Raw genomic sequence first — 11,774 nt, 5'->3', positions numbered from 1 at the left:
TGTTGCATGAAGGTCATGAAAGAGGAGAGCATCAAAGCTACAACACACGTTGTAACAGTCTTTGACCGTCATAGACAAAATTTTAGCGTCCAGGAAACAATGGGCAACAACGAGGGAAGACCAAATTTAGCCTACGCTGTTAGACTAAACAGAAGTTGGTGCGATTGTGGAAAATTCCAGGCCTTCCGCATACCTTGCTCCCATGTCATTGCAGCATGCACTTATACTCGTTAAGATGCTTACAACCATTTATCTGATGTGTACAAGGCCAACACCATCATGAATGTATATACTCAAAGCTTCTCAGTACTACCAATGGAGGATTACTGGCCTCCATATGAAGGAGATATTATTTGGCAGAATGAAGAGATGCGTAGAAAGAAGAAAGGAAGGCCAAACAACACACGTATCAGAACAGAGGTGGATTCCACAGATAAAATGATAAGATTATGTAGTATCTGTCGTCAACCAGGACACAACAAAAACAACTGTCCCAATCAAGGAGCATCATCTAGGTCTTAAGCTTTTTGTAACATTGAATTTCTATAACATTCAATCATTATATATCATTAAGTTCTTGTTACAACGAGTTTCACAACAAACATCAGTACAAAACATCTGAAAACATAAATAATTCTAACTGATTACAACAATCAAATTGATGTCGTCTCGACCGAACATCATTTTCCTAGCATCCTTATCAGTCTTCATTCGCACCCAACCAAAGATACTGTCAAGTCTCTCAATACTTCTTATTTTTTCCCTTCTGGTATTTTCTCATCTAACCATCGAACCAGCTCCCTCTTCAGTTGATCGAACGTGGTGATGTTCCAAAATAGCATCAACATTTGAGGTTTGTCTCTCGCATAAATCACCTTACCGTCTCGGCGAAGAACACCAAACATGATAGCCAAATGATTATATGAGCTGTGGAACAATTGGTCACACAACGCATCTATTTATAAGACAAAAAAGGCATTTTAGGAGGAGTCTCCAATTGAATTGGCGACTCCTCTTAAAACCTACACATAGGCGCCAATTGGATTGGCTAGGGCACCTGCCCTAGCCAATCCAATTGGCGCCTCCATTCAAGTTTTAAGAAGAGTCACCATATGAACAACTTTCATGTTCATCAAACATCCATTTGAAACTTGGAAGGTCATCATTCATTTCAAAACATTATAGGTCATTTTGACTGAAACCCTAATTTTGGGTCAACTTCCCAAGGACCTAACTCCTTCATTTTTTATGATTTTGAGGTGGGACCAAGTGCATTGGAAAGTTTGAGATGTCTACTTCAATTGTTATGTTGGAAAAAATTTCATAATTCTAAAATAAACACATGTGATAATACAAAACATTATAGGTCAGATAACAGTTGAAATGTGAAAAAGTCCAACTTCAAGTGCCCATAACTTTCTCATAAAAAATCCAAATGATGCAAAATATATATCAAAATTCATTGTTTTGAAAAGATCTACAACTTTCATGTTGGAGGTTTTGTCATTTGAGGCTTTTATGAGGGAGTCGCCAATTGTGCCCTAGCCAATCCAATTGGCGCCTATGTGTAGGTTTTAAGAGGAGTCGCCAATTCAATTGGAGACTCCTCCTAAAAGTGGGGTATTTTGGAAAAAAAATTGAAACCAGTGATATTTTGGGAATTTCCTTAAAAAAAACTGGGTTATTTTTGTAAAAAGACCGAATAAATCACTAACTAAAAAACAATCCATATCATGGAAAAATTTAACATTTTTAAAATAAATAATTTTAGCAAACTAAACTAACAAATTGTATAATCTTCCATCTAGTTAAATATTGTCCAACAATAATGATGATGTTGGCATATGAATAAATGATTTCTTTTGTTTTGTTTTGAATAAAATAAAATAAAATAACGAGAAGAATTATGAAAATATATATTGGTGTAAAGAATTGAAAAATAATTTATAATAATCCGATAGGATAAATTATGTTCACAGAAATTAAAAAATGTGCCTAATTCTGTATAAGTAAATGTTCTGAAAAATTATTATAAAATTCCTTTTAAATACTTTAGTAGAAATTCCTTAAATTGTATTTTTATTCTTAATATTAAAATCATTTTTTATAAGAATTTTTTTAAATATTATTTTGCCTTCTCCTTTAAAGTAGAAGATAAGCCAATTAAAGTCAGATTAGTCTTTCTTTAAAATTTAATCAATCCACCTATTCCTAATAATTTGAATTGTAAATATGTCAACTTAAAATTTAAAAGATTTGATTGGAATTATAAATTATTTTTCGATCCATTAATTGATAAAAAGATATTTTGTAGTCCTTTGATATTGTTATAGATATAATCTATGGCAAATGCTTCAATTATTGATAAGAAAATATAGATTAGTTAATATTTAACTGCATCCTCTAGCTTATTCTATTTGAAAATACGTTGCTCATTAATTTGACAAACCCTTGGATCACCCACGTCTCCATCCTCTCCAATATTTTCTTTTTGAGAGTGGCCCTCCAATATATATTAAGTTATCTCTAAACATAATTATGCCATTACCACTATTAATATATTTATATGTCAAAGCTCCTTGCCACCCTTCCCATATTTTTCTAATGCTCATGGAGATTCACGCAATACAAAGTTGACTTGTTTATATTAGAATAACTTAAATATTCAAGGAAATTCATGCAAGAAGTTGAGTTATGGATTATTATTTAGTAACTAGACAAAGAGTTATTGATGATTAAATATGTATTCTACTTGTTTAACAACGTTGATAACAAGAAGTGTTGCCATTCATAAACAACAAGTGTTAACTCTCTCTCTCTCTAAAAAATGACAATACCATCTCTAGTTAGAAGGCGTTCAAGTGGCGAAATAAGGAACTTGGCCACAATTTCCAACAGTCTGTTACCAGCATTTGGCACTAATCCTGATGAAGGTTACTTCAACCTCAAAAAATATACCATTGCTCCTTATGATCGAAGATATCGGTACAAAAATATTTAATTTACCTTAACAATTATTAGTTATTTATTTATAATATTGATTATAGTTTGTGATATAGATTGTGGCAAACGTTCCTAGTGGCATTGGTGGTGTATTCTGCATGGGCATCTCCATTTGAGCTAGCTTTCAGAGAGATGTCTATTGGGTCGCTGTTGATAGCTGATCTTTTTGTGGATGCTTTCTTTGCATTTGACATAATCCTAACTTTCTTTGTGGCTTACTTGGATACATCAACTTATTTCCTTGTTGATGACCATAAGAAGATTGCTATCAGGTGAGTATATGCCATACTTTCTACATCATATAAGCTTGAAACCTAAGAGTTAGTGCGGTAACTCGACTTGCACGTCCTCAAACCCGGCTCTGTTGATTATGTAACTCAATTTTCGTTTTCAAAATAGGTATGTCAAACATTTATACTTTCCCATGGATCTAGCTTCAACTCTGCCATTTCAGCAGATGTATCAACTTATAGCCGGCAAATCACACGATAGAGGGGAAGTCTTTGGTTTTCTAAACATGCTTAGACTCTGGCGTTTGAGACGTGTTGGCGAGCTCTTCTCAAGGTATATTTACTAAGGACAAAAATAAAAAATGCATTTTCTTAGATGTTTTTTATTTAGTTCTTAGTTTATAATATTTGAGAAACTTATAAATTTGAAAAAATCGTGTAGTTTAAGTTAAAAACCATTCGAATAACATATTTACCTAAGTTTTGTATGTTTATAAAAGTGGAATCAGAGCTGAAGAAAAATAAACAAATGAAAATAAAAATGCCATTAAACATGATACATGGAATCACTTGCTTATATACACATCTTGAACAGTTCATTCTTATTCTGCATCTTAATTTTCAAAATTTTCAAAACTTTCAAAACTATTTGAAAATAAAATTTGTAACATTAAAGGTTGTCATTCTTTTTTTTTGTATGCCAGGTTGACATTCTGATATGATAAGTTAAAACTAATAAGATATTAAGTTCTTAATTCATATACCCCTTACTCCAATAAATTAAACAAAATTATAAATAAATGCTTCAAGAAGTAAAAGCCAACTTACCAAACATCCATGTCTCTTTTCATGATTCCATCTTTAAATCATAATCTCAAAAAAATACATAATTCATGATTACTTCGTTCCAAAAGTAAAGTGTCATCACTTTTATATGCCAAGTAAATAGAAGGATTTTTTTTTTGATAAAAAATTATATATGGAGGTAATGAGTACTACACCACACCCATGAAAATGTGAAAAATGTAACAGAGCATGTAATGACCTGAATATTAAAGATGTACTAGTAGTACGAAAAAATAACCATTAAGACGTGTCATCTCATCACTTTCATAGGTTAAGCTTAAAAGGAATGGCTTTTTTATGCACAGAATTTTCTACATGTTCTGCTATTTGTAAGTTGTAACAGAAACTGCTAACTGTTTTACAGGCTAGAGAAAGACATAAGGGTTAGCTACTCGTTAACAAGAGTCTGTAAACTTTTATGCGTAAGTAAATCACTAAAGTTTCTCTATATATAACCAGCAAAATGTCTGATTTAGGTTCTTAATTGGGTGCTTCACTTTTGTTGGTTTATCATAGGTTACGCTATTTGCAGTACACTTCACAGGCTGTGTGTATTTTTGGTTGGCTTACCATCACGAATCACCCGAAAATACATGGATTGGGAAGCAGGTAGAGGATTTTAAGCAAAGGAGTGTAGGGTCGGGATATACTTACTCCATGTACTGGTCTATTGTAACCCTTACTACCGTTGGCTATGGAGATTTGCATGCAGAAAATACAACAGAGAAAGTTTTCAATATATTTTACATGTTGTTTAACATCGGCCTCACTGCATATATTATCGGAAACATGACAAATTTGGTGGTTCATAGCTCTGTCCGAACCTTTGCCATGGTAAATTTTATGAAGATTTTCATGGTAGTTTAATACTTGACTAAGCATTGCAGTCGATAACACTAACATCAATATGATACAAGGATTAAAAATAGGCTAAAATTTATGCAAGAAATACTTATGTGCTTCACAGAGGGATGCCTTCAATAAAATATTACAATATGCGAGCAAAAATGGACTCCCAATAGGATTGAAGGAGCAAATGTTGGCACATACACAACTGAAGTTTAAGACAGCAGAGTTACAGCAAGAAGAAGTGCTACAGGACCTACCTAAAGCAATTAGAGCTGGTATTGCTCAGCATCTTTTTCACAACGTGATTGAAAAAACATATTTATTTAAAGGAGTCTCAGATGATTTTATATCTCAGCTGGTAATGCTTTTTTTTTCTCTCTTAACTACAGAATACTTCCTTATTTCACAATGAGTGTTAAAAATTGTTTCAAAATGCACCATCTAATTAATATTATGTAGTTTCTAAACATGTCAACGGCATTTTAACATAATGTCAGACACTGTGACAGGTATCAGATATGAAAGCAGAATACTACCCATCAAAGGTTGACATTATCTTGCAAAATGAGATGCCAGCATATTTCTACATTTTGGTATCTGGATCGGTGGTAAGACATATTGATCTTATTCAAATCCTACTCTAGTATCTGCCCTAATTAGTTAGCTTCAGACTGAACTATTTCTAATTGCAGGATGTTTTGATATACAAGAATGGATCTGAAAAGGTAAGAGGGAATTCCTCCAAACAATTGACATTTTGGAGTGCAAGTAATAAGTAGCATGTCTAGGTTAAATAAAGCAATAACTGCAGACACATAGTGAGTAAGTGGCTTAGAAAGAAATGATTTGAGAAGAAATAAAGACAGCGAAAAATTCACCCCACTTAGACAAAAGAAACTACTATTACTAAAGTAATTCATTTAGATCAGAAATTAGAGAACCTTGTATTTATTATAAGTTCTGAACTATGGAGATTGGAAAGTATCTCATAGACCTGCATAACAACAAAACATATTGCTTCAACCTGAGGTAGGAGTCATTTAGGAAGGTGTGTTTACGTTACAGAATGTTCATTATCTTCAAGCACTTCCAAGCAACCTGCTGAAACAAGCACATCAAACTAAGTTAAGCTCTTTGAACCGAGTCCAGAGAACATCTTAATCAGACGTGTAAATGGAATGGATGGTTGAGCTACACACTAAGAGATACAAGTGTACATACCAACACCGCATTTAATGGGCTAAAAGTAGAGAAACAAAAAACAATTATTCAAAAGAAGTATTTGTGTTTCTTAGCTAATTACAATCCTCAATGTATTACTAAGCTCATAAGAGTTTTTTCAGTTTTTGTTCAAACTAGAACCTGGAAGCATGGTAGGAGAAATAGGTGTGATGTTTAATATCCCACAACCTTATACAGTGAGAAGTAGAAGACTCTCCCAGCTTATACGAATCGATCATCATCATTTCAAGCAGATGGCAAAACCATTTAATGAAGATGGGAAGGCAGTCATCAGCAATTTTACTCAGGTTTGCAGATTCGTCCCTTAAAAAGCAGACAGATAGCAAACCACACACAAACACACATATACTTCCACTTGAAAGTTGATTAATTAATTCACGTTCTTAGAATTTGGGAGCAATTGATAACCCAAATCCACACTTTTTTTCCTGAAACTTATAAATATACAAGGATATTAAATTTTCACATCAAATATCATTGCCAACCACTTAGTCTGCAAGAATATGTCCAAATTCCCTTCATATAAATATCATGTCAACAAGTCCATATATTTATGTGTTAATTAATGCTTGTTCTTCTATTCTACTCAGTTTTTGAAGGGACTAAGAGGCGGGGTTCTGGAAGAAGTACCATTCGTAACAGAATTTCTGAGTGACTTGCATGAAGAGGTATATCTTTTCCTTTGAATTTCAATCACTAAAACTTTTAATTGGTCTACTGAAATGCAGAAACATTTTACTAATACTCAGATAGAAAATTTTAAATAAAAATGCACAAAACTTCATGGATCAAAAACGTTCTTTGTACATAGCTAAAACCTTATATACAATTAGCATGTGGGAGAAGATAGCAATCACAAGTCGGAGTTATGCCTCAATTTCCCAAACATATTGAATATCCCTCAGTTTTAATTTTTTAAACCATGTTTTGAGGAAGTGGAACAAAGTGAAGGATAAAAGAAGAAAAGCTTCTTAAAATCAGAAATTTTCCATTCCAATTCCCTCCCTTTGCTCTTTTTCTCAAAAGGGACAACGAGATAACCTAATGATGCATGGATAATCACTTTCCTTGAATGAATGAATCATGGAGATATTATCTCAATGGTTCATGGACCAATTCTTATGTATCATGGATCAATTCTCTCAATGGTTTACATTTTTAACAATGCCTATGAATACATGAATCAGCGAAACTAAATATACTATTTATTTTAGCGTACACTTTTACATGGCGGATAGATCATATGAACCAGAAAGAAAAATGTCACACAACAACAATAAAACTAGAGACATCTTACAGTTGATAAAATCCCTCCAGAAAATAAAGACTTTCTGGCACAGGCAAACAGATCTACAATAATTTTGGTCATATATTTACATATGTACGAATCATGTCATATATGACGAAAATTGTGTGCTTCTTGCAGGAACAGACACAAAACGAGGGCACACAAGATGAAGTTTCAGAGTTTCATAAAGAAGGTAACCTTAATCTTATATCTAGTACAAACAGTAAGAGATGTTAACACTATACTAGTGGCCAGTGGATAGACATTGTGTAGGAGCATTAAAACAAAAACCAATTGACATTCAAGGTTTCTGAAATAAAGCACCCCAGAAACATTTATGTGCTCGTTTATGAGGGTGTGCGTGAGAGAAAAAGAAACTAAAAAAACTATAGAGTATCACTCAAAGGCAGATTATGCGCTTCTCCATTAACTTGCAACAACTTGTACAGAAATTTTTTAACACATACACCAGTTAATAACCTTTTCATATAATACAAATTTAACTAATCTGACTGTATAATCATGTGATATTATTAAATGATGTATGCGTTAAGGTTTGACACTTTGTGCGTTTTGATCATATCTCTTCAATAATTGAAGCAGAATATGTTACTTGCGGCGATGTGCACATGCCTCTTGGTAAAAAGGCACAACATTAACCTTCAGCAATTCATGAAAGCAGCATTCCTTGTTGTACCAAGCTTAAAATATATCTTTAATGGAAAAAATACAACAGTCTTGATTGCTATCGTAGTTCAATTGCCAAGCTCAACTAAAACTCTACATGAAATGAATATCTTGATATGGAAAGGTGGCCTAGGTTGCTTTGCTCCGATTATTTGCTTAATCTTAGCGTCCAAAATTGACAAGGCTATGGGATACAACCAAAAAATTCAAGATTTTCTGACATCACTTACATGCTTACCTATCTTAACTCATAGACTCATGCTAATTACTGCAGGACAAACAGAAAATTCCAGTCCGCTGTCAAGCCCAGTTTCCATTAGAGTCAAAATCCACGGACACCACCCCAATGGAAAAAGAGAAACTGGAACAACACCAAAGCTCATTACTCTACCAGATTCGGTTGAAGATCTTTTCAGAGTAGCAGGTATGAGTAGAACTAGCTACATTCAAAATGCATTGCATGGCTCGAAAGTAATCTGAGTGGTTTCACAGTTGATTAATATTGAAAAAATAATAATATATAACTAAAATCTAATCCAAAAATAGAAATAGAAAGGAAAAAGGCAATGATCTCCTCAATTAACATTATTCCACACACCATTCTTCATAATAAAAATCAATTGCACATAACATTATGATTTTATTCCTGAATTCATGGCATTTAACTTATTCAGGCAATAGCAGCAACAAATTACAATAAAAATTTGACTAAATTGATTCGTCATTTGTTTACGCAGAAAACAAGTTTGGCAAAAAAGGAAGCAAAATTCTTATGGCTGACGGCTCAGAAGTAGAAGATCTAAGCGCCTTAAGAGAGAACGACGAGTTATATATCCACTAATCATAGTATCAAATAGAGTTAACTATAATCATCTTATCTAAACAGATATAATTGCAATGTATAAAACTAAGTACAAAACACATCGAATTTCGAAAGATATAGAAATAAATTCTCATAGATTAAAATTATAAAAATCAAATAATACCCTAAGGGACTTTTAATCTCTGTTAAGCATGTCGAGAACAGCATAAGCAGCTTTTTGGAAGTGATTTTTCTCTTCATCTAAAGCCGTTTTCCTCTCGATAGCAGAAGATTTACATTTCTCTATCTCCTCCTCTATCACTGCAGAATTTTGATTAATCTCACTACAAAATTAGTAAAAAAAAACTGTTCGATCATAAATCACAAAATAATCACTCGATTTTATCCTAAAACATAACAGATAAATCGTAATTATCCATAAATTGAATAAATAAGGATGATTAGGTAACTAACGCGGCCATCTTAAGCATGTTTTCCATTATTCCTTGAGCTTCATTTGATATCTCTGCGCGATTAAGCATAATCGTTAAAGTGCATTGTTAGAATTAGATTACAAAATTCAAATTATACAATCGCTGTTAGTTTGATCCGAATGGAGGAATGAAGATCGAATAGAATATGATTCGAATTAGCAACTAGGTTAATTAATCGAATCGATTTTGAGTTGTTTAAACGCACCGTAGATGAGAGAAGAGAGTTGGTTTTCGATATCTGGTTCTGCTGGTGGTGCTGATTCTGAACCCGCCATTGATTTCAATCTTGCTTCAAGGGAAATAACCGTTTCGCGCACTTTGCCTTTTTTTTTTAAATTTATACATCAAATTAAAAATGCTATGATTAATCGGATCTTATTAGGAATGATTGGGTTTCGTTTTGTCCAGGCCCAAACAGTCTTGTGTAAGAGATTTTATCCTTGACACTCCCTCACTTTGACCCGTACCCCTCACATATTTTCACAATATCTATCATGTTTTTTTTGGTATGCATTTTTTTATCAATTTTTAAAATAAAAAAAATTTAACATGTACTGGATTTTTTAATAAATTCGATATCTTTGGTATCTTGGTCAACTCCGCACTAAAGGACGGACGAATATTCTTTTTATAAAAAAGACACGCCTTAGACTTGTATACAAAACTTTCAAGTTTGTTCTATGTGGACCGTCTCTTTCAAATATTGATGTAAGAAAGTTGTATTAACATCTATTAAATCTACCTCAAGATTATATTGATCTATGTAGGTGCTTAATTGGCTGCATTATATGGTAAAACACTAGCTGGTTACTAATGTCTTGACCAATGTCATGACATGTATGTGTGACTATATTGTAGTTGCTGCAGGACTAGCTAACACAGGATTTATTGAATGTCAAACTGGATGTTGTGACATTCATACCTGTCAACAGATACTAAGAAATAGAACAGCTGGTGTTCTGTTAGAACTTAGTATTTATTTCCAGTTTGGTTATCAAGGAAAGACCAGACCTGGCATAAGGCCTACTGACTGAATGTCAAACTGGATGTTATGACATTCATTGACAGCAGCTACTGAACATTAGACAGAGTGGTGTTCTGCTATACTTCAGCATGTAACTTAGTTTGTTATTCAAGAGAATAACAGAACTAACTGAAGGCCAAATGTGTAAATGTTAAGTTGGACACTTTGACATTTATTAATGTAAGCTGTTACTGTAGTATGGTCTTTTTGATCATGTACAGGTCAGCAAAATTGTACAGTCTGTTTTCTGGAAAAACAGACTCAGCATATGGTCCTTGATGTCAAGCTGAATGTCGTGACATTCATGCCTGACAGCATATGCTATATTGTAGGTTGTTCAGTTTTCTGTTTCAGCTTTTTCTCAGGCTATTCTTCAGGGATTCAACAACTGAGAGAAAATCCAGGAAATCAACAACCAAGCTACATTCAATGAACCTAACAAATAGCCTATTTGTTAGTAACCTAAATGTTGAATTTATGGGAACTCGCGTGACCTAAAATTCAGGAGAATACAGGTGCAAAAGCCCAGAGTACTGCAATATAAAAGGAAGGCGTTCCTTCATTCAGTTTCAGGGATTTTGAGGCGTGAAGATTTTGTGTGTCCATCATACTTCACTGCTGTATTTTTGTGAGTCTTGTATTAGACGTATCTTGTAAGCCAAGCCATTATCAAGTAGATGATAGCTGTGGCATAGGGTGTTCATTGAGTTGTAAGTGTTGTGTCGCTCAAAGCTTTTAAGCGTGAGTGCTGTGTATCTTGATTAAAGTTGTGAAGCACAATCAAGAGTTGTTTGAAGTGTGACTTCAACTTGTCTTTAATATTGTTTAAAGATAGTAATCACTGAGGTGATTGAGGGGGAGTGAGTAGGAACTCTGATCTTAGGTTAAGATTGAAATTGCATTGGGTAGGGATTAAGTGATAAGTTGTAAACGGGTGAGTTTAGCTTTGAATTGATACTACTAATAGTGGATTTCCTCCCTGGCTTGGTAGCCCTCAGATGTAGGTCATGTTGGACTGAACTGGGTAAACAATTACTTGTGTTATTTACTGCACTTACTGTTAAGTTCTGCATAATTCCTGTCTGTGCAGAATTGGATGTCATAACAACCCGTGTGACATCCAAAGTCTGATAACTAGAATTTCAATTGGCATCAGAGCAGGCACCCTGCCTGTGAATTTCTGGGTGAGATCTAGGGAAGTTACTTTCTAGTACCATGGACAAGGATTTAGGACACTCAAACAGACCACCCATGTTGGATGGCTCTAATTATGATGACTGGAAGCCTCGTATGATAGCCTTCTTAAGGT

At 33.8% G+C, this 11,774-nt stretch overlaps 2 protein-coding genes across 3 annotated transcripts; one reads left to right on the top strand and one right to left on the bottom strand.

The window, feature by feature from the left end:
• Positions 1-2,690: 2,690 nt before the first annotated feature.
• On the top strand, positions 2,691-9,097 carry LOC127086162 (potassium channel KAT3). The gene is made up of 13 exons (XM_051026884.1): positions 2,691-2,985; positions 3,060-3,275; positions 3,403-3,567; positions 4,444-4,501; positions 4,596-4,913; positions 5,047-5,286; positions 5,438-5,536; positions 5,621-5,653; positions 6,272-6,457; positions 6,761-6,838; positions 7,597-7,651; positions 8,420-8,569; positions 8,883-9,097. Exons 1-13 carry the CDS (start codon positions 2,828-2,830, stop codon positions 8,984-8,986), a joined length of 1,860 nt encoding a protein of 619 aa, XP_050882841.1. The 5' UTR covers positions 2,691-2,827; the 3' UTR covers positions 8,987-9,097.
• LOC127086163 (uncharacterized) lies at positions 5,812-9,796 on the bottom strand. Of its 2 annotated transcripts, none has more exons than XM_051026886.1 (4): positions 9,647-9,796; positions 9,422-9,473; positions 9,132-9,291; positions 5,812-6,029 (listed from the first exon to the last, which is right to left on the bottom strand). In XM_051026886.1, exons 1-3 carry the CDS (start codon positions 9,714-9,716, stop codon positions 9,144-9,146), a joined length of 270 nt encoding a protein of 89 aa, XP_050882843.1. In that variant the 5' UTR covers positions 9,717-9,796; the 3' UTR covers positions 5,812-6,029; positions 9,132-9,143. The 2 variants fall into 2 exon arrangements, with proteins under 2 accessions (XP_050882843.1, XP_050882844.1); XM_051026887.1 differs by having other exon boundaries at positions 5,812-6,026.
• Positions 9,797-11,774: the final 1,978 nt, after the last annotated feature.

This window comes from Lathyrus oleraceus, chromosome 5 (genome assembly GCF_024323335.1).
Source record: "Lathyrus oleraceus cultivar Zhongwan6 chromosome 5, CAAS_Psat_ZW6_1.0, whole genome shotgun sequence".
Lineage (NCBI taxonomy): Eukaryota > Viridiplantae > Streptophyta > Magnoliopsida > Fabales > Fabaceae > Lathyrus > Lathyrus oleraceus.
The sequence above is the reverse complement of the archived record's forward strand: the minus strand, read 5'-3'. Positions and strand labels throughout refer to the sequence as shown.

Bases quoted from the DNA above. Each gene is read 5' to 3' on its own strand.
- LOC127086162 (XM_051026884.1), top strand. From the start codon at position 2,828: ATGACAATACCATCTCTAGTTAGAAGGCGTTCAAGTGGCGAAATAAGG. The intron at 4,914-5,046 runs GTAAATTTTATG...TGTGCTTCACAG, and splicing joins CTGTCCGAACCTTTGCCATG to AGGGATGCCTTCAATAAAAT. The intron at 5,287-5,437 runs GTAATGCTTTTT...ACACTGTGACAG, and splicing joins ATGATTTTATATCTCAGCTG to GTATCAGATATGAAAGCAGA.
- LOC127086163 (XM_051026886.1), bottom strand. From the start codon at position 9,716: ATGGCGGGTTCAGAATCAGCACCACCAGCAGAACCAGATATCGAAAAC. The intron at 9,474-9,646 runs GTGCGTTTAAAC...TTAATCGCGCAG, and splicing joins ACTCTCTTCTCTCATCTACG to AGATATCAAATGAAGCTCAA. The intron at 9,292-9,421 runs GTTAGTTACCTA...CTAATTTTGTAG, and splicing joins AACATGCTTAAGATGGCCGC to TGAGATTAATCAAAATTCTG.